Source organism: Dermacentor albipictus, chromosome 9 (genome assembly GCF_038994185.2).
Source record: "Dermacentor albipictus isolate Rhodes 1998 colony chromosome 9, USDA_Dalb.pri_finalv2, whole genome shotgun sequence".
Taxonomy (NCBI): Eukaryota; Metazoa; Arthropoda; class Arachnida; order Ixodida; family Ixodidae; genus Dermacentor; species Dermacentor albipictus.
The window spans coordinates 56,828,443-56,855,281 of NC_091829.1; the positions used below are offsets into that span (position 1 = coordinate 56,828,443).

Sequence of the window (26,839 nt, forward strand, 5' to 3'; positions counted from 1 at the left end):
TGCACGTGCTGTTTGTACAAGGGGTAATGAGTACCGAAGGTATTTACACGTCCTCTGAAGCTGCGGCCAAAGTTTTGTGTCAACCCCACCACCATCTAGTACAACCATCTATGATATCCGCCGAAACAGAGATTTGCTGGACCGCACTGGCGTCATGCACATCCATTGTAAACACGGAGGCAACGGAGGCAAGCAATGGCCGCGCCACCACGTGGTCAAACATGGCGGCGCCCACGGGATCGCCGTGAAAGATGGCCGATAAATAACGCGTGGTTTCATTTCTGCCTAAATTTCATGACGCGTATTGGTCGGTTGTCGGTCCTTTCAAATGCAAATGAAGAAGGTCGGCGGTGTTGCTGTTTCAGACTGGCATGACTAATCTTCAGTGGAACGAAGGAAGGATAAAAAAAAAGTGAAGGGAGGAGAAATTAAAAAAAAAGATCAAGCGCCGATCGACAAGGGTGAGAGGGAGCGTCCAACCGTTCGGATTGCTACAAGGAGCACAGAGGGGCATCATCTGAAGAGGCAGTGCCCTTGATTATAACCACTGTCCAGGATTATGACTAGGCTGTACACTGGCCGCAATGACGTACGCCAAGCATTTCATCTGCTTCAGCATCGAATCACTGCAGAAATCTCCTGAGATATCTCGCCACCGACTCCAGGCCAGCCAATCACGGGTTCCATTATTTCACTGCAGTGCGACCATCATGGTTCGACTAAAGCCCCTAGATACATTCTGAAGCAACAACAAAAAAAATATCTAGGTACTTTAGGTACGACGACAAGAGAGACTACTTTCCTCAGTTGGAAAAGTGTTGGATGTCTTGTGAGCACGTTTACAGTACTCACAAGACAGATCGCGTTTTCACGAACATGTGTTTCGCGCCTAAGATGGCTGGAAGCGTGCCTTTGAGTGTTCGTGTTAAGTCTGACGGCGACATGTATACATGCGCGTACGGCACATTGAGGAGGACCTTGTGTTCGCGGCGCATTACACGCACTATATCTACCTACGTCGTGCGCGTAGACCTTCACCAATCTATCAGATTCGACGGTGAACTGCGCGACCTCTGTCAATGTCACAGGGCCACGCCTCACTTGGCAGCCCGTAAGAAACTTCGCGCAACTGGCGTTACGATGGCTCGCAAGAAACAAAAACCATATTTTTCCCTTTGCGCATTGGCTTTGACGGCGAGGACTGTACATGTTACCCCCTCGAGAATAAGTCATTACCGTGACGAGGCGAGACGACGAAAAGTGAACGGGGCCATGCTATATCAGCACAGGGCCAAGGCTACCTGGAATAGGGCGGCCGCACACCTTCGAGCATGAACAGCTTGGTCTCCGAAATAAAGTTTATTCACTCACTCACTCGCTCAGATTAGCTTTCCATAAGTGGCACACGAGCATAAAATATCACAAATGTTGTTCTACACAAACGTGTTCACATTAAAACGTGTTGTGGCTGATCAAAGAGTCTTGGGTGTTTACATCCGCTAATAGTCTCGACGGACAAGTCAAATTAAACAGGAAGTTCTCCCCGCATCGACATTTTTCAGATGAGGGGATCCATCGTGTCCCAGAGTATCTTCAGAGCAGCGTCCGTCATCTGGCTAGGATACTGTATGTCGAAACTTAGGATCATGTCGCCGCGCGTCCTGGTGTCCTCAGGTCGGCGCAGGCCCTGTCCCCGGATGCGCTTGACAGTGGTGGGCTTGACGATGTCTGTCAGCGGCACAGATATCGTGCCGTGAGTGATTGTGGGCACTTCCAGCGTTGTCCCGCGCAGAGCCTGTGAATCGGTGATGAAAAAACAGGGGGGCACGCATTACGCTGAGTATACACGGCTGAGAGTTGCGTAAGCAAGCGCTCGAAAACAAGGCGCGCAACGCGGCGTCGCGCCCTAAGCCCACTTCCTATACAGAAATGGCGCCCCTGCAGGCCGTAGCTACTCGTAACTAGAAAGAAGAAAGACGCTGTTTCCAACGAAAGGCGAAGCGTCGGCTGCGACAGCAAGTTAGTATACAGCTATATGAAGTAAGGATAGTACTTTTATCGGCCGCGGACAAACTTGTAAAAACATATAGGCATACTAACTAAATTAACAAGCACGGTGTCACGCGTGCAGAGGCGAACATGAACGCACCTTACTCGATGACCGCGGAAACTCGCTGCCAGAACGCTAGGGTGAGGAAGCGCGGCAGCAGCAGCGAGCGAATTGACCCTCGCGCTGCCTCTCGCATCCACGCTAATTAGCCGCGAAAACAGCGCATGGCGGATTCAGTCGCCGTCGCAGATGGCTTTCAAGATACAGCGGCCCGGTGTATACCGCGCCGCCCACGGAGGAAGGAAACTAAGGAGAGGCCCTGACGTCACTCTTTGTGAAGCAAAAGTGAAGCCGGAAGTTGGCGTTGCTCATGGCGATGCTCCGCCTTTTGTGCCACCCTCCTCTCTTGTTTACATCTTTCGCGAAACCACGCCGCGCTGCGCGTGGTTTCGCGCACGCTCGCGCGACATCTGCAGAGCATGGTGCAGGTAACACAGCGCAACAAGACACGGTGACTAAAGCAAACCCGCCCACACAGCGCCTTTGCCACGGCACGAAACCTACCAGAGCAACACGTGTGAGCGCTCGAAACCACAACAACGCCGCCATTGTGGCCCAAAAGGCGTGGCCATACAGCAAAAAAAGCAGAAAAAAAATGAGAACCTACTAAGTCATTTCCGCCACATTTTTCTCCTAGCGTGAGGAGGGGGTAGGGCCTCTCCTTAGTTTCCTTCCTCCGTGGCGCCGCCTATCCCTCCTCTCCCCCCTGGGGCCTTGCGCGCGACGGAAGACGGCGCACTTCCTCCCTGCTTTTCTCCGTTGCGTGGGCGAGACTGAGCCGCGAGAGCCGGCGCACCCTCGCACGCCTTCACTCGCGCATGCAGCATACGGCGCGTGGCGACGATTTTTATCGCCCTTGGACTTGATACGGAGCGCCACGGCGACGGCAAAAAGGCGCCTGGAGTGTCCATATAATTGTTATCGCAATAAAGAAAACAGCGTCCCCTCCCCGATCCCTCCCTCTTTTTTACTTTTTTACATCTGTAATGAGTGCCGTTTCCTTGCTTTTTCCATTTCTTTTTTCTCAGCAAAGGTGGTGGCAGCCCTAGGTGCCCTCTGTATAACGAAGCGAGCACACTCACAACGAGAGAATCGTAACACGTGCCTCTTTGAAAGTGATCTTTGCGACGTAGCGGACATCCGCTCCATCCCTCTTGAAGTGTGGGTGCGGCTTGTCACGTATGACGAACACGACGTCGGCGGGGATGCTGTTGGGAAGCCGGTCTCCTTCGCGGTGGAACCTGACCCTGGTGCCTTCCTTCCAGCCGGGCTTCACTTTGACCTCGAACACCTTGGCCTCCGGCTTCAGCGTGCGACAGCCCGGGTCCGTCACCATCCTCGTGATCGTAATTTTCTTGGTGCAACCGTCGTACACTTCCTCGAGTGACACGTACACGTCGTGATAAATCGTCGGTTCTTGGTGTCGTTCGGTTGCTCCGGACGTAGCTTCAATCAATCAATCAATCAATCAATCAATCAATCAATCAATCAATCAATCAATCAATCAATCAATCAATCAACCAATCAATCAATCAATCAATCAATCAATCAATCAATCAATCAATCAATCAATCAATCAATGTGCGCAGGAACAACTGGAGGTCTACATACTGTCGCAGAGGAAAATGCTAGAAAAGCTAAAACAACTACGAGCAAGAGCTGTGGGTTAAGAATAGCAGAATGAAAAGCTAAAAAAGAAAAGAACACGATAAACAGGTACATAATGAGCTACAATCCGGCGAATGCACAACTGAGAGACAGAGTACAGACACACACAATAAATAGGTCACACAATGAATCATCATCATCAGCCTGGCTATGCCCACGTACTGCAGGCCAAAGGCCTGTCCCATACTTATCCAACTAACCCGGTTATGTGCTAATTGTGGCCATGTTGTCCCTGCAAACTTCTTAATCTCATGCGCCCACCTAAATTTCTGCCACACCCTGCTACGGCTCCCTTCTCTTGGAATTCAATCCGTAACCCTTAATGACCATCGGTTATCTTCCCTCCTCATTGCATGTCTTGCCCATGCCCATTTCTTTTTCTTGATTTCAACTAAGATTTCATTAACTCGCGTTTGTTCCCTCATCGAACCTGCTCTTTTCTCATCCCTTAACGTTACACCCATCATTCTTCTTTCAATAGCTCGTTGCGTCGTCCTCAATTTAAGCAGAACCCTTTTCGTAAGTCTCCAGGTTTCTGCCCCGTAAGTGAGTACTGGTAAGACACAGCTGTTATACACTTTTTCTTGGGGGATAATGGCAACCTGCTGTTCATGATCTGAGAATGCCTGCCAAACGCACCCCAGCCCATTCTTATTCTTCTGATTATTCTTCTGACACAATGAATAACTGAGCGTAAATACAAGTCGAGCAGCGCCTATTCGATGAGATGGCCTATACGGAAGGACAGAGAACCAAAACGGGAGAGTAGTCTGATTGGCTAAAAAATGTCACCATTACAGAATTTCACAATACGGCGGAATAGCCCCCCGGCCAGGTAACAAAACCGAAGCTGGATTGTCGCGGGGTCAAGACAAATTTATATGCATTGTTTTGGGGGGACTAGAGACACAACAAGTGCATTATCACAACGAGTGGGGACCCAGCTGGGGGACTGTAAAGGCGCAACAAGTGCCCGAGAGGCCAAGGCGCCCTACGCAGAAACAGGCATTGCACAGCAAAAATATTTAGGACGCTCTGACGCTTGCTAGCATTCTTCTGCGGTGTTTGAAAGGTTTGCACCTTCTATATAAGGCGCCGACGATAAGGGTGCATTCTATCGCCCAACCCAGCTGCGAGGCGGGTTCCTCACCAAATATAGGCATATTGAGACACACATGCAGTCGCTCGAGACCTATGAAGGTTTACATGCTGTGTAGGAGAGTTCGGGAAGGACAGCACTCCTCTGCCCTTCGCCACCCTCTCCTCCCATGGCAACTACTGGAGAGGAGGACTGCACTCGCCTAATGCCCCTTAAACACTCCTCCTCGTTTCTCCTCTTTTTCACGCTCCCACCTCGACCGTGGCGCCGCCTACACCGCTCGAGCGTAGCAACGGCGCCAACATGCGCTCCTCGCTACTCCGTAGATGCTTTTCGAGCGAAAATGGCGCTGAAGCACTGTGCGAAAGCCCACGTGATGCTATTAGGCCAATTGCGAGGCGGCGTCGGCCCGAGCGCGCGAGGAGGAGGCGGCACTCTCCAAAGCGTGGCGCTGCTTTACGAAGCTTAAAGAGCTTTGCACTCGCCATCCACGCCTTTGCACTCGCCTTTGCACTCGCCATCCATACAGTTTCTTTTCTTTTTTTTTTATGGAAGGGGGGGGGGTTCTGACCAAGTCGTGACTGATGTCGATGGTTTTTTTGCGCGTTGGCGGGTTCTCTTCCATAAATCCTTAAACATTTCTTCTCTCAGAGCAAAATCACTGCTGGGAAGGAGAACTTCACGAGTTTGTCACGCACCGTACGCTGGCGCTGCGCACAGAGATTTTAAGGGGTTGGGAGGACAGGACATCCGGCCACCCACCTCTGGATCCGCGCGTGCGCGTACTTTTGCCGTTGCCGAGCATATTGTGGTGGTCTTTACTCGTCGTCTCCTGCAAAGGTAACAGGAACAAGCTGAGCAAGGTGAACAAGCGGCGGCAGGATGAACAGACGTGTTCCAGAGACGCAATAAGTCTAACCCCGAAGTCAGAAGCGACATTGTTTGTAGACTAATTATGGAGCTATTAGTGCTTTCGCATCATCCGCCATGAGTCGAATAAACTGAAAGTGGTATGACTAAGCCCATGTACGCAGCGTTAATGGGCAACTCCGGCGATTTGTCGATGTCCATTGATCTTAGTGAAACTTTGAATATATGTTCTCTTTTGCACTCTAATTATCTGGGCCAAACTATATGACTGCAAGTCATTCAGTTTTCCTGAAAATGAATTTTAAAGATTGGTTGCGTTCCCGACTCATGGCTTTCTGCTAGCCACCTTGTGTGTAAAAGCTCCATGTGTTGTCAGGAGACATCATCAGATACGCTTCTTTGGCGTTAGCGCCACGTGTACTGCGTGTTTAAATTACGGTGGTGTAAGATCTGACGTCATCGACTCATCGTGGCCTCACATGGATCATCTACCCGTTTCGGTTTCGGTATCTCGTTTATTGGTTATTGAAAATTATTGGTGAATTTCTAAGCAAATCAAACCACCCTACCGGTGACAGGACTGTCAATACCATTTCAAAATGACAATATCCCAATACAGTTAAAAAAACGCCGGAGTTGCCCTTTAAATTGACACTAAAGAGAGAGAGAGAGAGAAAGCCGATTTCCTCTGCTTTTGTAATTTAGCCTTCTACAGCATAAAAGAGTACAACTCCAATCGCGATAAATGTTTGGTAAGCCACAAAAAGCTCAATAACAAAACACGTGTGGTCCCACACCAGCCTGCCATGACGTCATGTATTTCGACTACAGCAAGTCGGTTGCGTAAGTGGACGCGGCAAGTGGCAAGCGGGTGCGGCGGTCGCCTCGCTGGTCGACGGCCGCGTTGCCCCCGTATCGGCCGCCACCATCATAGAAGCCGCAACACGGCAACGGCGGAAGAAGTTGCGATAGCGCCCGCTTGCGTTGGAACGGAAGCCATTTTCATCATTAGCGATAGCAAAACGGCTATCTGGATTTTTGGAAAGGGTAGGACCTCGCCGGAAGCGACAAGCGATTTTGCCAGTAGGCGGCTAAACAGAAATGATTAGCCAAATTTGGCGTCCCCGCACACACGCCTGTGGCTGGCAACGAGTCGGCCTGCGAGTTAGCCCGAGCTCTCTACTTCCGAGCAGCTGCGCATGGAGCCGCCCGACTGCCGGAACATGGACGAGCGTCTGCAAAATTATATGGAGGTTGTCGTCAGCACGCCTACTGAGCGCAGACGTGCGTCCTGCAGGACCTTTACTAAATTAACAGGGCAAGCTGGGCCAGTTGGTGATTGAACTCCGGGTTGAAGTCCGGGTTGCGCTGCCCACCCATAGGAACACCTTTACTAAAGTTTGTCCAATCCAATCCAATTGTCGAAAATTATCGGTTACGCAGGGAAGTGGCGCCACCACCAGATAAGAGTCTAAACAATGGGGAGGCAGTCTCATGGCGGTGCCTAGCTTCCAAGCTGGGAACTTCGTAAACCTGTCTGCGCTTATCGTGTTCAGATGGGTGATAGACAAAACGATAAGTGCAAGCACTGTGGGGTGAGGGGGACCCTCGACCGCCAACCTGGGAATGCGCTAGCTCCGCGGGGGCTCAAGCAAATATGAATTGCAGAGAGGCCTGGCAAGCCATGTTGCGGAGCGACGACCCGTATACCCCACAGCAACAAGCCATCTGCCTGGGCGGAAGAAGCCGCGAAGAGTCAAGAGCTCTTTGCTTGCTTCTGATCGCGGAGGTCCCGGCCCCGCTACGATGATGATGATCAAGATGATAACAAATAAAGTTGTTATATCATTATCACTGAGGACGACAGAAGACTAGGTGGAGCTATGAAATAAGGAAATTCGCGGGTGCTATTTCGAATCGCTTGGCGCAGGGCAGGGGTTATTGGAGATCGCAGGGAGAGGCCTTCGTCCTGCAGTGTACATAAAACAGCCTGCTGCTGATCATCATAATCATAATAATCCGCGTCTTCTAGGGCCTCGTTAATTATTTATGGCAAATATCGGCTACATTGTGTTCTAAAGGAGCCAAAGCTTGAACAAGGTGAGTTTCGCGAACTTTTACCGAGCCAACGCGGCCTAAATATGAAAGCGCCCAAGCACCCTCCGATGTTTCCGGGGGAGGGCCGAACCCCTCCCCCCCCCTCCCCTCCCAGGTGATGCCGAAGCCTGCACCCCCTCCCCTGAGCTGTCATTACAAGAGTTCTGTTACCTATACACATCATTTGAGTTTCTTTTTTTAGTTACTTCTGCATTTTCACTTAAAATGTTATTGCGGCGGGAAGCTTACTGGATCATTGTTGGCGTGGACGTACACGGCTTTTAATTCATATTTCCGCTTTATTTCTGCAAATCCTGGCAATTGGAAGACAAGCGCGGTAGATGCACCAGCGGTGGCTACCTCATCGGTATTGTTTCGCGTCTACATTTTTTTTTTTTAATTTCCGCTGTGAACGCCATGCACAGATACAATACTTTTAAATATATACACAGGCTAAAGTTGATTATATTTTTTAAATAGAAGGTGGTAGCCAACCAACAATTATTATTAGTGGGAATGAAAGTGGATGGAAAAAAAACGAAACTTGCCACAGGTGTGGAACGATCCCACATGTGCGGTGCACTTCGATTTCCATTATCATTTCTTTAATTCACTACCATATGGATCATTACCCTACGGTGCCATTGGTGTCTGTTGGCACACACACACACACACACGCACACGCACACACAAACACACACACACACACACACACACACACACACACACACACACACACACACACACACACCACATGGGTGGGGTTCGAAACGCTTGTCAGCCTCCCTTTGCCCCCCTCCCGGAAAATTGAAAAATTACCGCCTGTGCGCGCCATTAAACTTCCGGTAAGTATGCACTGTGGTTTCACTTACTTTTTCAACAAAACGCCGTTTTATGCATTGGAGCGCAATAGTAATTGGACCGTCAATGTATTTCTTCGCAAAGTTAGGGAATTAATTTCTCGAAACTGGTGTCATCCTGCGAATTCGTTTTTTGTAGATCCGCCTTGCGAACCACATTATCTACACTTACGCAATTAGAAACCTTATTAATTAGTAAATTCTAGTCAACGAGACGATCCTGCGTTTAGATTCCTCGTGCAAATAATGTCCGCCTGTTTGAGCAATCCATCCCAAGAATTAGAATTTTGCTTGCTATCTGCCACGGGTGACGTTTAAAAAATTCGTAAGCGTCGTTGCCGAAAAAAAGAAAAACCCCGCATATTCCAACAGGCGCGGTATCACGCGTCACATAAAGCTTTCACACCGCCCTGCGTCGATATGCCGAGCCTGTCATTTGTTTTTCGTCGAGTATTAATATCACGTGACAGACCCTTTTATGCAGCATTCCATACTCTCCTAATCGCGGTTGCCTATTCCTCGCGGACCGTTGTGCACTTTTGCTTCGGATTAAACAAGTAGGGAGCGCATTCAAAAAAAGTTCGCGACGTTTTTCGCTCTTTTCGTGAACAAGCGTGAAAAAAATGGTCAGGCTTACCTTGGTTAAGCCAAGAATGCGTTGCATATTGCGCGAGTTGGGGCCCAGCTTTTCCTCCGGCTGTCGTGACGTCACGTCACGTGGTTGCGCTAAAGGTCAATGGTGGCTGCCCGGGCGCGTCCAAGGGCTGAACTGAGTGATTGCAATATGCAACGCATAAAAATAGAAGCAACTTAATAACAAACATAGCAAACTTAAAAGAAAATAGACCCACATATGAGACGCGCAGCAATGAACAATGGCTCATACCCTCAATGGTGGCTGCCCGGCCGCGCCCAAGGGCTGAACTGAATGATTGCAATATGGAACGCATAAAAAATACACGACTTACCTTCTTCGGAGTCCAGCGCCTAAGCTGTGTACCAAGCTCCCGACTCGTTCCCTCCGCCCAGATACGCGTGCGCATGCGCACACACCGTTTCACAAACGCAAACTATGCGTTGTCTCACGTCAACGAGTTCAAATGCTTTGACCTGGCCGTCGGTGGAACGCACCTTCGCGGAGGGAGACGTGCAGAACAAACGTATCAGCGTGCCGTTGTTATCAGTATATACCGTGCCGTTATATCAGAGTATACCTCGCGCGGCGCAAATCCGTACACCGCGTATTCACACACGTTCTTCCCCAGGGGAGGGGGGAGGGGGAGTGGAGGAAGTATTACATAGGCGCCGACTGCGGGGGAGGGGCTCCGGGACCCGAGCCCCTGACGAAGTTTTCCAGGGTGGGCTAGCTGAGCTCCCAGGGTTGCCAAAGCCATATAGAATATATTCATATACATTCATATAGAATGAATATGTTGCTGTATGTTCACCTCGCTTCAAATTGCTTCGCATGCTTTTTTTGAGCATGAAAAAGACCTAAAGACTTCAGTGACCCCTTGGGCACAGCCTTTTATCAACGGCGTGTGAAGTGCGCGCAAATGATATGTGCCTCAGTATTGCTTCTCTTTCCACTAAGTAATGCTAACCACTGAGGAAAAAAAAACATTTCTAATAATTTACATTTATTAGGGATGGAAACATCGTCAGTAGCATGCAAAGGTCGTAAATATGTACAGGGTGTCCCAATTAACTATCACGCACCAATATTTAAAAAAGAAAGAGCAATGCGTTACTCGAAGAAAACCTAGTGCATATTGTGTACAGTGCAGTGGAGTAGCTGCCAGTAATTTTTTTCGTTACTGAGATTTAATTAGGTAATTATATTTATGTAACTCGAGACTTCCTATCCTAATTATCGAATCGTCAATGAGGCGTTTGCAGGCACAGCCAAGGGAGATCTAACTACGGTATCTTCAGCAACACACTAATTGCGCACTAATTTTTTTCCGCCTGATAAGTAAACCCAGCGAGCGAAATATGAGCAGTGTCACGTGACTGCGCTACCACCGCATCATAAAGCAGCGCCCTCGAACAGGCTCCCTCTGAGTTATCCAGAACGAAATAAAGGAAGACGAAAAATATTGCAGTCGAGCTAGTGCCTTATCTGCCGCGCCCCGGCCGATGTAACACGTCCGGTTTGGTGTTAGTTGGAAACAAGCTGTGTTAGCTGTTGTCTCAGCGTAGATAAAGTGCTTGTATTTTTTTTTTCTTTTTGCCACAAGACTTATCTCCACAAAAGCGAATTCACAACGTCAGTGAAAAGGTTCAAAGGTGCGCATTGTTCCGTCTCATATATATATATATATATATATATATATATATATATATATATATATATATATATATATATATATATGTGTGTGTGTGTGTGTGTGTGTGTGTGTGTGTGTGTGTGTGTGTGTGTGTGTGTGTGTGTGTGTCAGTCATGGAAGTGTGGCAGTAGACCAAACGCATCGGCTGTCATCAGAAATAATGAAAGCCTGAGATAAACCGGTAGCATCAAGAAACAGTGGCGGAGTACTCCATCTTTGAGTGCTAGCCTACGCACGGATGTTCTATAGCATTTATGGCCTCAAACCATCATGCTAGCGTGCGGGACGTGGCCGCCCAGGTACCAATTTCCGAGGCATCAGTTCGTAGGGTTCTAAATGACAGCCTTTCAACCGTATACCACTTTAACCAGAACCAGCGCTTGAAAGATAGGGACCTGTAGAATCGTCTACATTTCTTGAATTCGGTCCCCACAAAGGCTGATGAGTCACCGGACTCTTCGAGCAACATCGTGCGCACAGATGAAGTCAATTTTCGCAGAAACGCCTATAGGTAAATTTGCATAATACACAATATTGGTGGCACGAGTACCAGTTGTCGCCCAATGCGTGGTTCGTAACTAAGGTCAGTGCTATAATCGGTCCCATCTTCTTCGGTGACACACTGAGACTGGACAGCGTTACGTGGACGAAATCCCCGAAGTAGTGGTGGATGAGTTTCTCAGCGAACTCCCGTTATAACGTATTCCACTTCTGTGGCATCAGCAAGATGGGGCACCAGCACACAGCGGCAGCCGAACGCGAAATTGGCTGCGGATGCGACTTTCATGCGCGGTAGATTGGAAGTCACAGGCCTGTAAATTGGCCGGCTAGGTCACCTGACCTCTCTCCACTCGATTTATTTTTTTGAGGTTATGTGAAATATCGTGCTTACGTGATCGAGACGGACGTCAGGTTAGTTCAAGGCAAGGATAACGGGTGTCTGCCGTAGAATTCCAGCGTCGGTGATCAAGAAAGCGCCTGAAGATGTGATAAAGCGGACTCAGTACTGCGTAGCTGCAAAAGGAGACCTATTCGAACACGTCCTCTGTAGGCAGCAGCTGGTGTTCAACGGAGCTTACGAATTCATAGATAATACACACTGAAATCTGTGTTTTTTTTTTTATTGCAGACAGTTTTTCTCATTTAGAAGTGGTATGTTTACTTGAACTTGAAGTGGTATGTTTACTTGAGGTTTTGCCTTTTCTCTACCGTTGGTCGCTTCCCGGACTGTTTATTTCGCTTTCATTCTTTGTCACGAACCTGTTTTTGCAGCACGTATACACTTTAATGAAAAATAAAACGGTCACTATAATTTGGCTTTGGTCCGAAGCAAGTTTCTGGCACGAAATTAGCTTCGCGCGCACTCTTTCGATGCGGTGCTAGCAAAGCCGGGATTTTGAAACATTCTTGTGCCTAGTATACCTTGCTTTTCGCATTCCGTGCGTGGTCAGAGCGGCGTTTCGGCCGCGTTATCAAGGGGCTTTTGTTATCAGTGTGATCAGTTGGCCTTGAGAGACGGATAATAAGTGCGACGCAAAAATGAGAGGAAGGAATAGCTGCGAAGCCGCGGAACCTGCTGTTGGTGCTCGTTCCGTATACCATTATCGAAGTGACGCGCTGTCTCTTCGGGCATCAGGCATGCAGTGCAGCTGCTTTCAATCAGCTTAATTGAGGGCGCTGCTTTATGATGCTCGTGGGAGCGCACTCACGAGGTATTTTTCGTATTTCGCGAGGTTTCTTTGCCAGTCGGAAAAAATCCTAAGCAATTATTTCGTCGCTGAAAACACCGCAGTTAGATGTCATTTTGGGGTGCCTACACATGCCTCGTTGAGACTTTGATAGTTACGACAATACTTGTCGAGTTAGATAACTAATTGCAATCACCGAATTACATCTAAATACCGAAAGAATTACTGGCGGCTATCCACTGTACTAGAAACTATATGCATTAGGTTTTCTTCCAGTAACGCAGCTGCTCTTTTTTGAAATCTTGGTGCATGATAGTTGGGGAACACTGTATAATTCACTCAGTAACCGAAACGAGGCCAAGCCGGATTCACTCGAAATCCGAATCAAAAGCACTCACGCCGCAGCAGCGCTTATACTCGGACTCACAGAGAAAGAGAGAGTGAGTGAGAGATAGAGGCTGCAATTTCGCCGGAAAGGCGAAGCAGTATTAGTGATAGCCAAGCATACGACAATTATACGAAGTAAGATTTCACAACCGATAGACCTCAGGCTGTGATATCGAACTGTCTCCAACTATGAGGTCTTGTATACAATGATATAACGCCGTCCCTTCAGCGATCAATTCTTCGAGGTCACCCGACGTTTCTTCAAGTGCAAGAAATATATATATATATATATATATATATATATATATATATATATATATATATATATATATATATATATATATATATATATATATATATATATATATATATAACGAGAAGAAAGGGGGTAAACCGAGGGGCCCGATTTTTATTAGTCATATCATAAGAAGCCAACAAACACTGACACCAACGACAACATAAGGGAAATTAATTGTGCTTAACAAATGAAATAAAGAAACGATAAACTAATGGAAATTAAAGTGGATGAAAAAACAACTTGCCGCAGGTGGGAACCGAACCCACAACCTTCGCATTTCGCGTGCGATGCTTTCCATTAGTTTATCGTTTCTTTATTTCATTTATTAAGCACAAGTAATTTCCCTTATGTTGTCCTTGGTGTCAGTGTTTGTTGGCTTCTTATGATATGACTATATATATATATATATATATATATATATATATATATATATATATATTTAAGTGGGGTTCCGAAAGCTGGTCGGGACGTAGCAGGTCTTCGGCACGCAGCCTACGCAGACGAAATAACACTCTGGACCGCAACAGGGACCCTCGTTAAAAAAGAAGAATGGCTGCAAACTGCAGCGAATCTCGTCCAACAATACGTCAGCCGACGGGGACTACAATGCACCCCCGAGAAAGCTGAGCTCCTACGAGTCTGGCGAGGCCGGGGTAACCACACTAGTCCCCACAGACCCGACAAGAAAACTCGTGGTACGCCTCAACGGGGGCCTCATACCAGAGAAGCAATTTCTCGGGATGCTGGGCATGTGGCTGCAGTCCAACCAGCGGGCCACACACACCCTCACACTCCCCAAAACCAATGTCAAGGCGATATCACGCATGATCTCCCGCGCAACATCCAAGAACAGAGGCATGAAGGAAAGGCACACCCTTCGACTGGTCAGAAGCCTGGTGGTGAGCAGAACCACATACAGCCTGCCCTACTACTATCTCACACAGTCCGAGACGAAGCAGGCCGACACACTTTTGAGGATTGATTGATTGATTGATTGAAAACTTTATTGTTCCACCGAGCTGGGGTGCCCGCCTCTTAACGTACACGTAGGTAGGGGAGGAGGACGAAGCAGTCCACGCGCGTTGAGGACGGTGAGTCTTCACGGCCTCAACGGCTAGGCGGATTGCTCGACGCTGGTTGTCTTCAGCCTCGCTCTGGAGCAAGGCCTCCCCGGCTTCTCTACTGACAATGTTTTCCTTGGCCCCTGGGGAGCCAGCACACTCCCATATTATATGGTCTAGCGTACCTTTTTGCTTACAAATTTTGCAGAGGGCGTCGTTATAGTCCCTCGTCTGTGTTAAGTAGATCCAATGTGGTGATGTATAATTGTTTCCCTGAAGGCGTCGCCAAATGCGAGCGTCCTCCAGAGAGAGAGACCGATGCGGAGGCGGAAAGATTCTTCTTTCGGCTTTGTAGTGATCGACAATTTCCCTGTACGTGATCATGCCATCTTTTATCTCTGGAACTGGCTGCTCTAGAGTTGCCCGGTGGTAGAGTGCTCGGGCGAGCTCATGAGCGGCTTCGTTGCCTGGGACTTATAAAGGTTATGTCCCTCCTGGGAGGGTTTTTGAGTAGAATGTGGAGGGCTTCTTCCGAGATTCTCCCTTTGTTAAAATTTCGGATAGCTAATTTGTTATCGCATAATATTACTCCCGCTTTTGTTCCCGCACAAGCGAGCGCTACTGCAACCACCTCGGCTGTACAGGCGTCCCTCGTGCACGTGGAGCACGCTATCTTAACGCGCCCGTCGCCATCAACCACCGTCGATACCGCAGCCCCGTCTCTGCCGCAAGCGGCGTCCACGTACGCTACGTTATGCGCCGGTGTGTCTTTAAGTTTATTATGCGAAGCATATTACGAGAGCTCAACCCAGCTCCTCAGGCGCGGCGGTGTCGCCTTGAAACCACGTGACACCGTGACGTCACGACAGAGGAGAAGTGGCTTTGGCTCAACTCTTGCAAGACGGGCTGGGTGGGAATCGAACCAGGGTCTCCGGAGTGTGGGACGGAGACGCTACCACTGAGCCACGAGTACGATGCTTCAAAGCGGTACAAAAGCGCCTCTAGTGAATGCGGTGTTGCCTTAGAAACGAGCTGTTTCTAAGGCGTGCGTCTCTTGCTCAGGCGCACATTTCGTTGCCGCGCCGAACGCTGCTTTGCTCGACGCTCACCACGTCCAATGCGGGGCGCGTAGTCGCTGCCCTGTAGCCCATTGTCTTACACCCCTTGGCGGGTCGACGGGAACGCTATCGCGTTCCACTCTTGAAGGCGAACCAGTAATGCATGAGTTGTTTCTTCGTCTAGCCGAACCAAATATAGCCAAGCAACAGCAGTTCACCAGGCTAAACAGTGGTTCAACAACTAAAATAAAGGCTAGTATGCTTCGCATCCTGGGCTTAACCTTACCTAAGCCACAGCCATTTTTACTAGAGCCTTAGCCCTGTGAGCTCTCCTCTCTTTGTTGTAGATAGGATGCATATTTTTAGGAAGGGGCGCGATTCGGAAGCGCTTACGCACGTCCAACGGAATGTCTTTTTTGTCAGTCGGGGCACCCCTGTCACATCGAATTCCTACCCATTCCATAATTTTTCTCCCTGTTTTAGACTGGCCTAATCTATCCAACTGAGACACTCGTACTGCCTCCGTGAGTTTAACTAGCGTGTTGTGTACCCCCATTTTGAGGATGAGGTCTGTCGAGGTCGAGTCTGGGAGCCCTAGGGCTCTCTTAACGCTCTTCCTAATGATCGCATCTATTTTATCCTTTTCTTCTCGTCTAAACACAAGATACGGTGTGGCATACGCTATACGGCTGGTAATGAAGGCTTGCATGAGTCTGAGGAGGCTGTTCTCTTTGAGGCCCCTGCCCTTGAGTGAAAAGCTAGAAGGATACGCGGCTCAGGTAACGGGGAACTTTTGAGGATAGCTTTCAAGACCACTCTCCGCCTGCCGATGAGTAGATCGACTGAAAGATTATTGGCGCTAGGGTTGCACAACACCCTCAGCGAACTGACAGAAGCCGTTTACGTCTCGCAACAACCGAGACTTGCGCGGACTCGCACGGGCCGGCAGGTCCGACAAACCTTGGGGTTCCCAGCAATAACAACACGAACCCAAGAAACCTGCTCGATATCTCGTCACGTCCAGGACAGGTATCACGTTGCCCCGATACCACGCAACATGGACCCTAACCTATACTCCGGCAGGCGGAGAGCAAGGGCTCAGTACATCGAGAAAGCATTCAGGTTCAATACCACGGCCCGTTTTACGGACGCCGCCATGTATGGGACGAACAACAAGGGCGCAGTGGCAGTGGCATGCGACCACCGAGCCCAGGTTACCACCACTGCATCAATCCGCCCCTGCACGATCACGGAAGCCGAAGAGTTGGTCATCGCATTAGCCATACGCGAAGTACAACACGCAAACAAACCACTGACGATCGTCACGGATTCCCAGCAGGCCTACCGCAACTTACTACAGGGAAGAATTGGAAGACCTGCTGCACAAGTCTTAGCCGAAATACTCAAGGGAGATTCTGAGGGCATCATCACTACCCAAACCATCACCTGGATACCGGGCCACACCGGCATCACGGGCAACCTGCAGGCCGACACAGCAGCTCGAGGATTCGTGCACAACCGAGCACTCATCACACCGGCTGCAGAAGGCCCGGACCCCGTCGACCTCGAGTATTGAGCCATCGTTAACTACCACAGAGGGAGTCGCTTGCGATATCCACCATCCCATGGAAATCTAAAGACGGAGGATGCCTCTGCCTGACGTAGGTTCCAGACAGGCACCTACGCGAACCTACACATATTACATGGCATACACCCCACAGCCTACAGGGACGAATGCCCGTGGTGCGGGGCCACACCAACCCTACACCACATTACGTGGGAGTGCACGCTGCAAAACATAGAACACCCCGACACGAACACCACGAGGGAGTAATGGGAGGCACTGCTGTCCAGCTCGGCCCTCGATGACCAGCTCAAGCTGATCCAGAGAGCTGAGAAGATGGCAAGAGCCAGCGGAGCCCTGGACTAGGGGCCCCGACCATTAGCGATACTTTTTTATTATTCTTTTAACTAAGTCTCATACCCGCCGTGGTTGCTCAGGGGCTATGGTGTTGGACTGCTGAGGTCGCGGGATCGAATCCCAGCCACGGCGGCCGGATTTCGATGGGGGCGAAATGCGAAAACACCCGTTTACTTAGATAGAGGTGCACTTAGAGGTGCACGTTAAAGAACTCCAGGTGGTCGAAATTTCTGAGTCCTCCACTACGGCGTGCCTCAGAATCAGAAAGTGGTTTTGGCACGTAAAACCTCATAAATAATTTTTTTAATTAAATCTATCTATCTATCTATCTATCTATCTATCTATCTATCTATCTATCTATCTATCTATCTATCTATCTATCTATCTATCTATCTATCTATCTATCTATCTATCTATCTATCTATCTATCTATCTATCTATCTATCTATCTATCTATCTATCTATCTATCTATCTATCTATCTATCTATCTATCTATCTGCACAAATAGGGCCATTGGATGTGTTTCTGAATAGACAACTTGGACCCCTGGAAATGTGCAACTGGGCGCGGTTCACTAGGCATTAATTAATTAATTAATTAATTAATTAATTACATCGGATGGTTGGACGGAGCCGTCATTCACGTAAAATATGTTCGAAAAGTTCTCTTCGAAAAGAATTGCGGAATAATCCATGTCTGGGTGAATGTCGACGTTGTAATGCGATGGGCATTGAAGAAATGTAGCGACACGCCACGTATACCTTCCACCGAAACTCGTCCCGTAGTATGCGGCGTGTATGAAGCCGCATACTCGCCTTGTTTTAGCCTGTCCGCTATGCCGGCAAACGGGGCCAGTTTGGGCGAATCGCCGGATTTGCGGGGGCGTAAACGTGAGCGGCCAGAGCGGTGCAGCCGCCTGGTGGCGTAGACTTCAACCAGACAACCACAGAGGTAAAACTGCAGTAACCCACTATATCCTGCTTCGCTGCTGGTGCAAATATTTGGCAGCGGCGTAATTGTGAACACGATTACGCCGCTGTCGAAAATTTACACCAGCAGCTAAGCAGAATATAGCAATTAGCTTTAGGGTTGTGTGGTTGAGCTTCGCGCCACCAGCTGGCGCCACCAATCCGGCCGCTTGCGTTTACGCCCAACCGGCAAACCGCCCGCACTTGCCAGACTACCGGACGCACTAAAATTCTCTATTCTGCGAGTACAAGTCGATCGCTTCAAGCCCGACGCCAATGTGAATATACATTCAGACAAGGCTGCCTCAAGTAAATACCGAGCGGGTTTGTTCCCGCCCAGCACCGGATATCTTAAATGATTTTTTTTTTCATTGACGAGCGACACACATAGCTAAGGCATATACACAGCGATCCCCCCGGTTGGCGTGAAATAGGTTCAACGAAAGCGACACGCACCAATTAGTGGCCCCCGGGGTACATACTCATTGGCACACAGCACTATGACCCCAGTGGCACATACGCAGTGGTAGTTACACCCAAGCTGACATCAAACCTCTCTCTCTCTCTCTCTCTCTCTCTCTCTCTCTCTATATATATATATATATATATATATATATATATATATATATATATATATATATATATATATATATATATATGACCTCCTATATATGACATCAAAGAGGTTTAGGACATATCTACAGGAACCACTCTCTCTCCGGGATCGGCCCAGCACTGCGGACGACGCCAACGCCGCACAACTGAGTAGCAAGCCCAGAAAACTTTTTAAAATTTCGTCGACTCAGGTTAGGTGAACAGGGCAAGGCTATATCAGCAGACGGCCACGGCTATAGGGTGGCCGCCCACCTTTGGGCATCAACAGCTTGGTCTCCGAAATAAAGTTTATTCACTCGCTCAGATTATAGCTTTCCATAAGTGACACACGAGCATGAAACATCACAAATGTTGTCGTTGTACACAAATGCATTCGCTTTAAAACGCGTTGTGACTGACCAAAGAGACTTGAATGTCTACATCCGCTAAAATCCTCAACGGACAAGTCAAATTAAACAGGAAGTTATCTCCGCATCGACGTTTCTCAGATCAGGAGAGCCATTGTGTTCCAAAGTAGCCTCAGAGCAGCGTCCGTCATCTGGCAAGGATACTCGATGTCGAAACTCAGAAGCAGGTCGCCTCGCGTGCTGGGGTCGTCAGGGCGGCGAAGGCCCTGTCCCCGGATGCGGTTGACGGTGGTGGGCGTGACGATATCTGTCAGCGGCACAAATATCGTGCCGTGAGTGATTGTGGGCACTTCCAGCGTTGTCCCGCGCAGGGCCTGTGAATCGGTGATGAAAAAAATGGCTGTGGCTTAGGTAAGGTTAAGCCCAGGATGCGAAGCATACTAGCCTTTATTTTAGTTGTTGAACCACTGTTTAGCCTGGTGAACTGCTGTTGCTTGGCTATATTTGGTTCGGCTAGACGAAGAAACAACTCATGCATTACTGCTTCGCCTTCAAGAGTGGAACGCGACAGCGTTCCCGTCGACCCGCCAAGGGGTGTAAGACAATGGGCTACAGGGCAGCGACTACGCGCCCCGCATTGGACGCGGTGAGCGTCGAGCAAAGCAGCGTTCGGCGCGGCAACGAAATGTGCGCCTGAGCAAGAGACGCACGCCTTAGAAGCAGCTCGTTTCTAAGGCAACACCGCATTCACTAGAGGCGCTTTTGTACCGCTTTGAAGCATCGTACTCGTGGCTCAGTGGTAGCGTCTCCGTCCCACACTCCGGAGACCCTGGTTCGATTCCCACCCAGCCCGTCTTGCAAGAGTTGAGCCAAAGCCACTTCTCCTCTGTCGTGACGTCACGGTGTCACGTGGTTTCATGGCGACACCGCCGCGCCTGAGGAGCTGGGTTGAGCTCTCGTAATATGCTTCGCATAAAAACAGGGGGGCACGCATTACGCTGAGTATATACGGCTGAGAGTTGCGTAAGCAGTCGTTGCGTAAGCAGGCGCTCGAAAACAAGGAGTGCAGTGCGGCTTTGCGCCCTCGGCCCACTTCCTATACAGAAATGGCGCCCTTGCAAGCCGTAGCTACTCGCAACTAGAAAAAAAAACACGCAGTTTCGCACGAAAGGCGAAGCGTCAGCTGCGACAGCAAGTTAGTATACAGCTATATGAAGTATACGGATAGTACTTTTATCTGCCGCGGACAAACTTATAAACACATATAGGCATACTAACTAAATCAACAAGCACGTACGGTGTCACGCGCGCACGAGCAAACATGAGCGCACCTCACTCGATGACCGCGGAAACTCGCTGTCAAAACGCTGGGGTGAGGAAGCTCGGCAGCAGCAGCGAGCGAACTGACCCTCGCGCTGCCTCTCGCATCAACGCGAAGTAAGCCGCGAAAACAGCGCACGGCGGACTCTGGTGCCGTCGCAGATGGCTTTCAAGATACAGCGGCCCGGAAGCAGAACGCGCCGCCTGTCCCTCCCCTCCCCCCTGGAGCCTTGCGCGCGACGGAAGACGGCGCACTTCCTCCCTGCTTTTCTCCGTCGCGCGGGCGAGACTGAGCCGCGAGAGCCGGCTCACCCTTGCACCCCTTCACTCGCGCATGCAGCATACGGCGCGCGGCGACGATATTATCGCCCTTGGACTTTCTACGGAATGACATGGCGACGGCAAAAACGCGCCTGGAGTGTCCATATAATTGTTATCGCAATAAAGAAAACAGCGTCCCCTCCCCGATCCCTCCCTCTTTTGTACATCTGTAATCAGTGCCGTTTCCTTGCTTTTTCCATTTCTTTTTTCTCAGCAAAGGTGGTGGCAGCCCTAGGTGTCCTCTGTATAACGAAGCGAGCACGCTCACAACGAGAGAAACGTAACACGTGCCTCTTTGAAAGTGATCTTTGCGACGTAGCGGACATCCGCTCCATCCCTCTTGAAGTGTGGGTGCGGCTTGTCACGTATGACGAACACGACGTCGGCGGGGATGCTGTTGGGAAGCCGGTCTCCTTCGCGGTGGAACCTGATCTTGGTGCCTTCCTTCCAGCCGGGCTTCACTTTGACCTCGAACACCTTGGCCTCCGGCTTCAGCGTGCGACAGTCCGGGTCCGTCACCATCCTCGTGATCGTAATTTTCTTGGTGCAACCGTCGTACACTTCCTCGAGTGACACGTACACGTCGTGATAAATCGTCGGCTCTTGGTGTCGTTCGGTTGCTCCGGACGTAGCTTCAATCAATCAATCAATCAATCAATCAATCAATCAATCAATCAATCAATCAATCAATCAATCAATCAATCAATCAATCAATCAATCAATCAATCAATCTTTTACGCGCGCAGGGACAACCGGAGGTCTAAGTACTGGCGCAGAGGAAGGAAAAATGGTAGAAAAGCTAAAACTACAACAGCCAAAAGTTGTGGGTTAAAAATAGTAGAACGAGAAGCCAAAAAGAAAAGAACGCGATAAAGAGGTATACATAATGAGCTACAATCCGGCAAAGGCGCAACTGAGAGACAGAGTACAGACACATACAATAAATAGGCCTGACAATGAATAACTGAGCTTAAACACAAGCTGAGCAACGCTTATTCGATGGGGTGGCCTACGGAAGGACAGATAAACAAAACGGGAGAGTAGTCTGATTGGCTCAAAAATGTCGCCATTACAGAATTTCACAATACGGCGGAATACGGCCAGGTAACAAAAATTGAAGCTGGATTGTCACGGGGTCAAGACAAATTTAGATACATTGTTTTGGGGGGGACTAAAGAAACAATAAGTGTGGAACCCAGCTGGGGGACTGTATAAAGGCGCAACAAGTGCCTGATAGGCCAAGCCACCCTATGCAGAAACGGGCAATGTACAGCAGAAATATTTAGGACGCTCTGACGCTTGCTAGCATTCTTCTACGGTGTTTGAAAGGTTTGCACCTTCTATATAAGGCGCCTATGCAAAGGGCGCATTCTCTCGTCCAACCCATCTGCTAGGCGGGTTCGTCACCAAATATTACAGGTACTTGAGACACACGTGCTGGCGCTCGAGAACTCTGAAGGTTTACATGCTGTGATGTGCGTGTCCCTGTGTGTCTTCTTTTGTCCCGTCTTTTAATCGCGCGACCGTACGCCCCTTGAAGATGCATTACCAACAAGCAACCCTTGCAACCCTTGTGTAGGAGAGTTAGGCAAGGACAGCACTCCTCTCCCCCTCGTCACCTTCTCCTCCCATGGCAACTGCTGGAGAGGAGGACAGCACTCGCCTTCCACGCCGGCGCTTGCGATGCTGGAGGCAACAGACACGTGAGGAATCTGCTCGTATGCAGAACCAGGCGCGGATCCTTTCTTTTAATTTTTTTTTATGGGGAGGGGGGGGGGGTGAGGATCTGATTATGTGCTGATTGATGACGATAATTTTTTTTTTGCACTTGGGTTTTCTTCAAGAAATTAAACATTTCTTGGCTCTCCAGAGCAAAATAACAGCTATGGAAGGATAAGTTTACACGAGTTTGTCACGCGCCGTATATGCGCTGGCGCTGTGCACAGAGATTTTAAGGGGGATGGGAGGCCAGGGCATCCGGCCATCCCCCTCTGTATCTGCGCATGCGCGTACCACTGCCGTTGCCGAGCATCTTGTGGTGGTCTTGACTCATCGTCTCCTGCGAGGATAACAGGAACAAGCTGGGCAAGGTGAACAAGCGGCCGCCGGATGAACAGACGTGTTCCGGAGGCCAGGGTTGCACAATAAGTCTAACCCCTGTTAGATATGGAGCTGTTTCCTGCGATTACTTCGAGTTCCCCAAACCACTTCGAATCGCAGCACAGCTAATTGAGGAATGCAGAAGCAGGAAAGCACATTCCAGAGGAGCACCAGACAAGTGCAAACAAGTTTGCGGCCCCCAGGTCGTGCGCCGCCGGGATTAGAAGGGGGCCTCGGACAGTGGAGCTCAATCGTCCCCCTTCGCCTTTGAAGAAGGCATTTGCCACCACTGCGGAGCCGTACCACCGGGAGCAGGTGGGCAATCGTACAATGGAGCATGAGCGCCCCCCCTCCTTCTCCACCTTAGAAGTGGATTGCGATTCTGCGAGGCAAGAGCGCAGGAGGGTCAAGTGATCAAGAGAGGAGGACCAGGCGCCGACTCCCTTCGCCGGGTATGACACCATCGCACGGGCGCCTACCATTGGCGGAAAGTGGCGTCATCTGAGCGGACTCTCCCATTGGTCGAACATGACGTGACTTCCAGTGCTCGAAGGGTTTATAAGAAGCCTTCCAGAGAGACCCGAGCATTCTGGGACATTCCCTGATTCCCTGATTCAGCTCTCTCGAACTTCTTGCCGCGGGCCGCAGCGTCCGAGTTGCTGCCGGCCCGTAATGACTGTACAACTGTTAATTGACGCTCACCTCCCTGTACATAATGTAAAATAAATACTCCCAAGTTTTGCTTTTTCATCCCGAAGTTCGTCCTCCAACCCCTACACCCCATAGAAGCGACATTGCTTGTAGACTAATTTTGGAGGTATTAGTGCTTTCGCATCATCCGCAATGAGCCGAATAAACTGAAAGTGGTATGACTAAGCCCTTATCTGCAGAGTTATCTGCTCGGCCTCCTCCTTAGAGAATTTTTCGAGGGATAAAATACACTAAACAGTAATAACTGAGTTGCCATCGCCAAAGATGCTGCAAACGAATTTTTGAACGCTACGCACGGTCAAGACAGGTAAAATATATCTTTTTTCATAAAAGAATATACTCGTATGTCTCGAAAATTGTGCCCGAAATAACTGATAACTGTATTCTGTATACTTATTAAGTAAAGCAAATATCACACAAACTTTAGAACTATATCAGCTTGAAACCAGCAGAGCAGTGCATGCCGCTGATATGAAAAATGTAAATGCCATGAAATGGAGAAGTTGAAGAGAAATATTTTGTTAAAACTTTGTCAGCCTCCCTGCCCTACTCTCATTGGCATCTCTCTCTCTCTCTCTGTCATTGAAGAACTTTGTGCACATATTTGTACATATGCAACGACCAGAAAAAAATCTCAATGACACTGTCCTTTGTTAGCATGTATTGAGCAGGAGGAGCTGTCACCGGTCGTGTATTGTAATTGCTCCGAAATTATAGTGGCAACAGAGAGCACATATAAAAAGCAGGAGTTCTGCAAGATATACAAGGGCGCGAGTCGAATGAAAGTGAGCCAATGCGAATATATGACAAACGGGGTACTTTATTTAAAAGTAATCTCCATGAGCATTTAGACATTTGTCCTACTGACTAACGAGTCGCGTGATTCCCGTCTCATAAAACTCCTTGGGTTGCTGTTTCAAAAAGTCTGTAACTGACTCTTTCACGTCATCCTCCGAAACGAATCTGATTACCTTGAGGTGTTTTTTTTTCAAATGCTACAACATGTGAAAGTCGCAAGGCAACACGTCTGGGCTGTGTGGCGGATGTTGCAGCGTTTTCCGTGCACTTTAACTTTGCCATTTTTGTGTTAACCACATCAGCGACGTGGGGACGGGCATTGTCGTGGAGCAAGATGACCCCATTCCTCGATTTTCCACGTCGTTTGTTCTTAATTGCGACACGCAGCCGATCCGACGTTTCACAATATCGGAAACGATTGATAGTCTCTCGTGGTTTAGCAAATTCGATTAATAATGGCCCCTGACGATCGAAAAAAAAAAGTCAACACCTTTCCGGCAGAAATGACGGCCTTTCCTATTCTTGGGGGTGGTGAATTCAAATGTTTCCACTGTAAGCTTTGCCGTCGTGCTTCAAGCTCGTAGTAGTCCATGGCACCATGATTCGTCCCCGGTCACAATGGCAGACAAAATGTCCTCACCCTGCGTGACACCGGATTAGATGAGTCAAAGCAGCGCCGAAACTCTCCGTCTTCTGGCGGCGGTTCGAAATCTTGGGCATCCATTGCGCACACAAGAGCCGATAACCGAGATGTTCATGAATTATCGTATGACCCGAACCGTGACTGATGTTCACACGCCCTGCCAATTAACCGATGCTTACCTTCCGTTCTTGTCTAATCAGCCTTTGGAATTGTGTTGGGGGTGATTGCACGGTGACTTTGGCCCGGTCTTGGATCGTCTTTGTAACTTTCACGTCCTGCTTTGAACCGTGTGCTCCAACATTTCACAGTGGCCAATGAAATGCAATGTTCACCGTACACGGCAGCCACACGGCGACGAATTCCTTTTTGGGAAACATCTTCATCTGTCAAAAACCTCACGACACCACGCTGTCCAACTTTTGGAGTTTCCATTATGTCACGCAACCATGTTCACCCCAGTGTATGATAGCATTAAATAACCTTGATCCTCACACCTGCGTGTCACTTTTGCAAATGAGAGATGCCACTGTGCCACGCGCATGCCTCGCAGATAATGAACCGAACCATTATTGCGCATGGTGGGTTGGCTCACTTTCATTTGACTCGCCTTCGCACATTACAAATGCGAAGATGCAGCTTGATAATTGGCAAAATAGTGTCACTGGAAACAAAGCTCACTGCTCATATACACAAAACCTTGCAAGAAGATATTTAAATATACGTATAGGTATCCAATAAATCTACGCATTTAAGAAAAAGTCGCTATATATGATGCGCCAAACAAGGCGAATAAACATGACCCCCTCCCTCGCTGCGCCCCTGACCCGGTCACATTATTTGCACTTAGGTAATCAGAAGCCTTATTAATTAGTAAATTGTAGTCAACGAGCCGATCATGCGTGTAGATTCCACGTGAAAATAATGTCCGCCTGTTTGAGCAATCCATCTCAAGAATTAGAATTGCGCTAGCTATCTGCCACGGGCGATTTTTAAAAAAAATTCGTAAACGTCATTGCCAAAAAAAAAAGAAAACTGCATGTTCCAACAGGCACGGTGGATCTGCACATCTTTTTTTTTTACCTCGTAATTTACGCGTCTAATAAAGCTTTCATACCGCGCTGCGTCGATAAGCCCAGCCTAAGGGTAAATGTATCTTCTGATGTCATTTGTTTTTCATCGAGGTTTAAGATCGCGGGACACTCCTTTTAGGCAGCATTCTATACTCTTGTAATCGCCGTTGCATATTCCCCGCGGGCGTTGTGCACTTATTCTTTGGATTAAACAATTAGGGAGCGCATTCGTAAATCGGAAAAGTAGAACACAGGGGGGCACGTCAGAAAATTCTTCACGACGGTTTTTTTTTTTGTCTTTTCACGAACAGGCGTCAAAAAAATGCGCGACTTACTTTCTTCGGAGTCCGGTGACTAAACTGTACACGTATGCTCCCGACTCGTTCCCTCCGCCCAGATATGTGTGCGCGTGCGGATATATATACCGCTTCACAAACGCAAGCTATGTCTCGCATCGACAAGTTCAGGGGCTTGTCACCGGCCGTCACTGGAACGCAC

The 26,839-nt window shown here is 48.9% G+C and overlaps 2 protein-coding genes across 4 annotated transcripts; both read right to left on the reverse strand.

Annotated features, from left to right (window-relative positions):
- Positions 1-1,344: 1,344 nt before the first annotated feature.
- Positions 1,345-26,697, reverse strand: LOC135896547 (dnaJ homolog subfamily B member 5-like). Of its 3 annotated transcripts, none has more exons than XM_070525376.1 (5): positions 26,677-26,697; positions 9,342-9,473; positions 5,640-5,709; positions 3,216-3,556; positions 1,345-1,795 (listed from the first exon to the last, which is right to left on the reverse strand). In XM_070525376.1, exons 2-5 carry the CDS (start codon positions 9,366-9,368, stop codon positions 1,559-1,561), a joined length of 675 nt encoding a protein of 224 aa, XP_070381477.1. In that variant the 5' UTR covers positions 9,369-9,473; positions 26,677-26,697; the 3' UTR covers positions 1,345-1,558. The 3 variants fall into 3 exon arrangements, with proteins under 3 accessions (XP_070381477.1, XP_070381476.1, XP_070381479.1); XM_070525375.1 differs by lacking the exon at positions 26,677-26,697 and adding an exon at positions 9,673-9,829; XM_070525378.1 differs by lacking the exon at positions 26,677-26,697 and adding an exon at positions 9,591-9,611.
- LOC139050130 (dnaJ homolog subfamily B member 5-like) lies at positions 19,516-21,541 on the reverse strand. Its single transcript, XM_070526342.1, has 2 exons — positions 21,311-21,541; positions 19,516-19,752 (listed from the first exon to the last, which is right to left on the reverse strand). The coding sequence occupies exons 1-2, from the start codon at positions 21,539-21,541 to the stop codon at positions 19,516-19,518; spliced, it is 468 nt and encodes a 155-aa protein (XP_070382443.1).
- Positions 26,698-26,839: the final 142 nt, after the last annotated feature.

Bases quoted from the DNA above. Each gene is read 5' to 3' on its own strand.
- LOC135896547 (XM_070525376.1), bottom strand. From the start codon at position 9,368: ATGCAACGCATTCTTGGCTTAACCAAG. The intron at 3,557-5,639 runs GTGGGTGGCCGG...GATTGATTGAAG, and splicing joins GCGCACGCGCGGATCCAGAG to CTACGTCCGGAGCAACCGAA. The intron at 1,796-3,215 runs GCACGTGTTACG...ACCGATTCACAG, and splicing joins CAAAGATCACTTTCAAAGAG to GCTCTGCGCGGGACAACGCT.
- LOC139050130 (XM_070526342.1), bottom strand. From the start codon at position 21,541: ATGGTGACGGACCCGGACTGTCGCACGCTGAAGCCGGAGGCCAAGGTG. The intron at 19,753-21,310 runs GCACGTGTTACG...ACCGATTCACAG, and splicing joins CAAAGATCACTTTCAAAGAG to GCCCTGCGCGGGACAACGCT.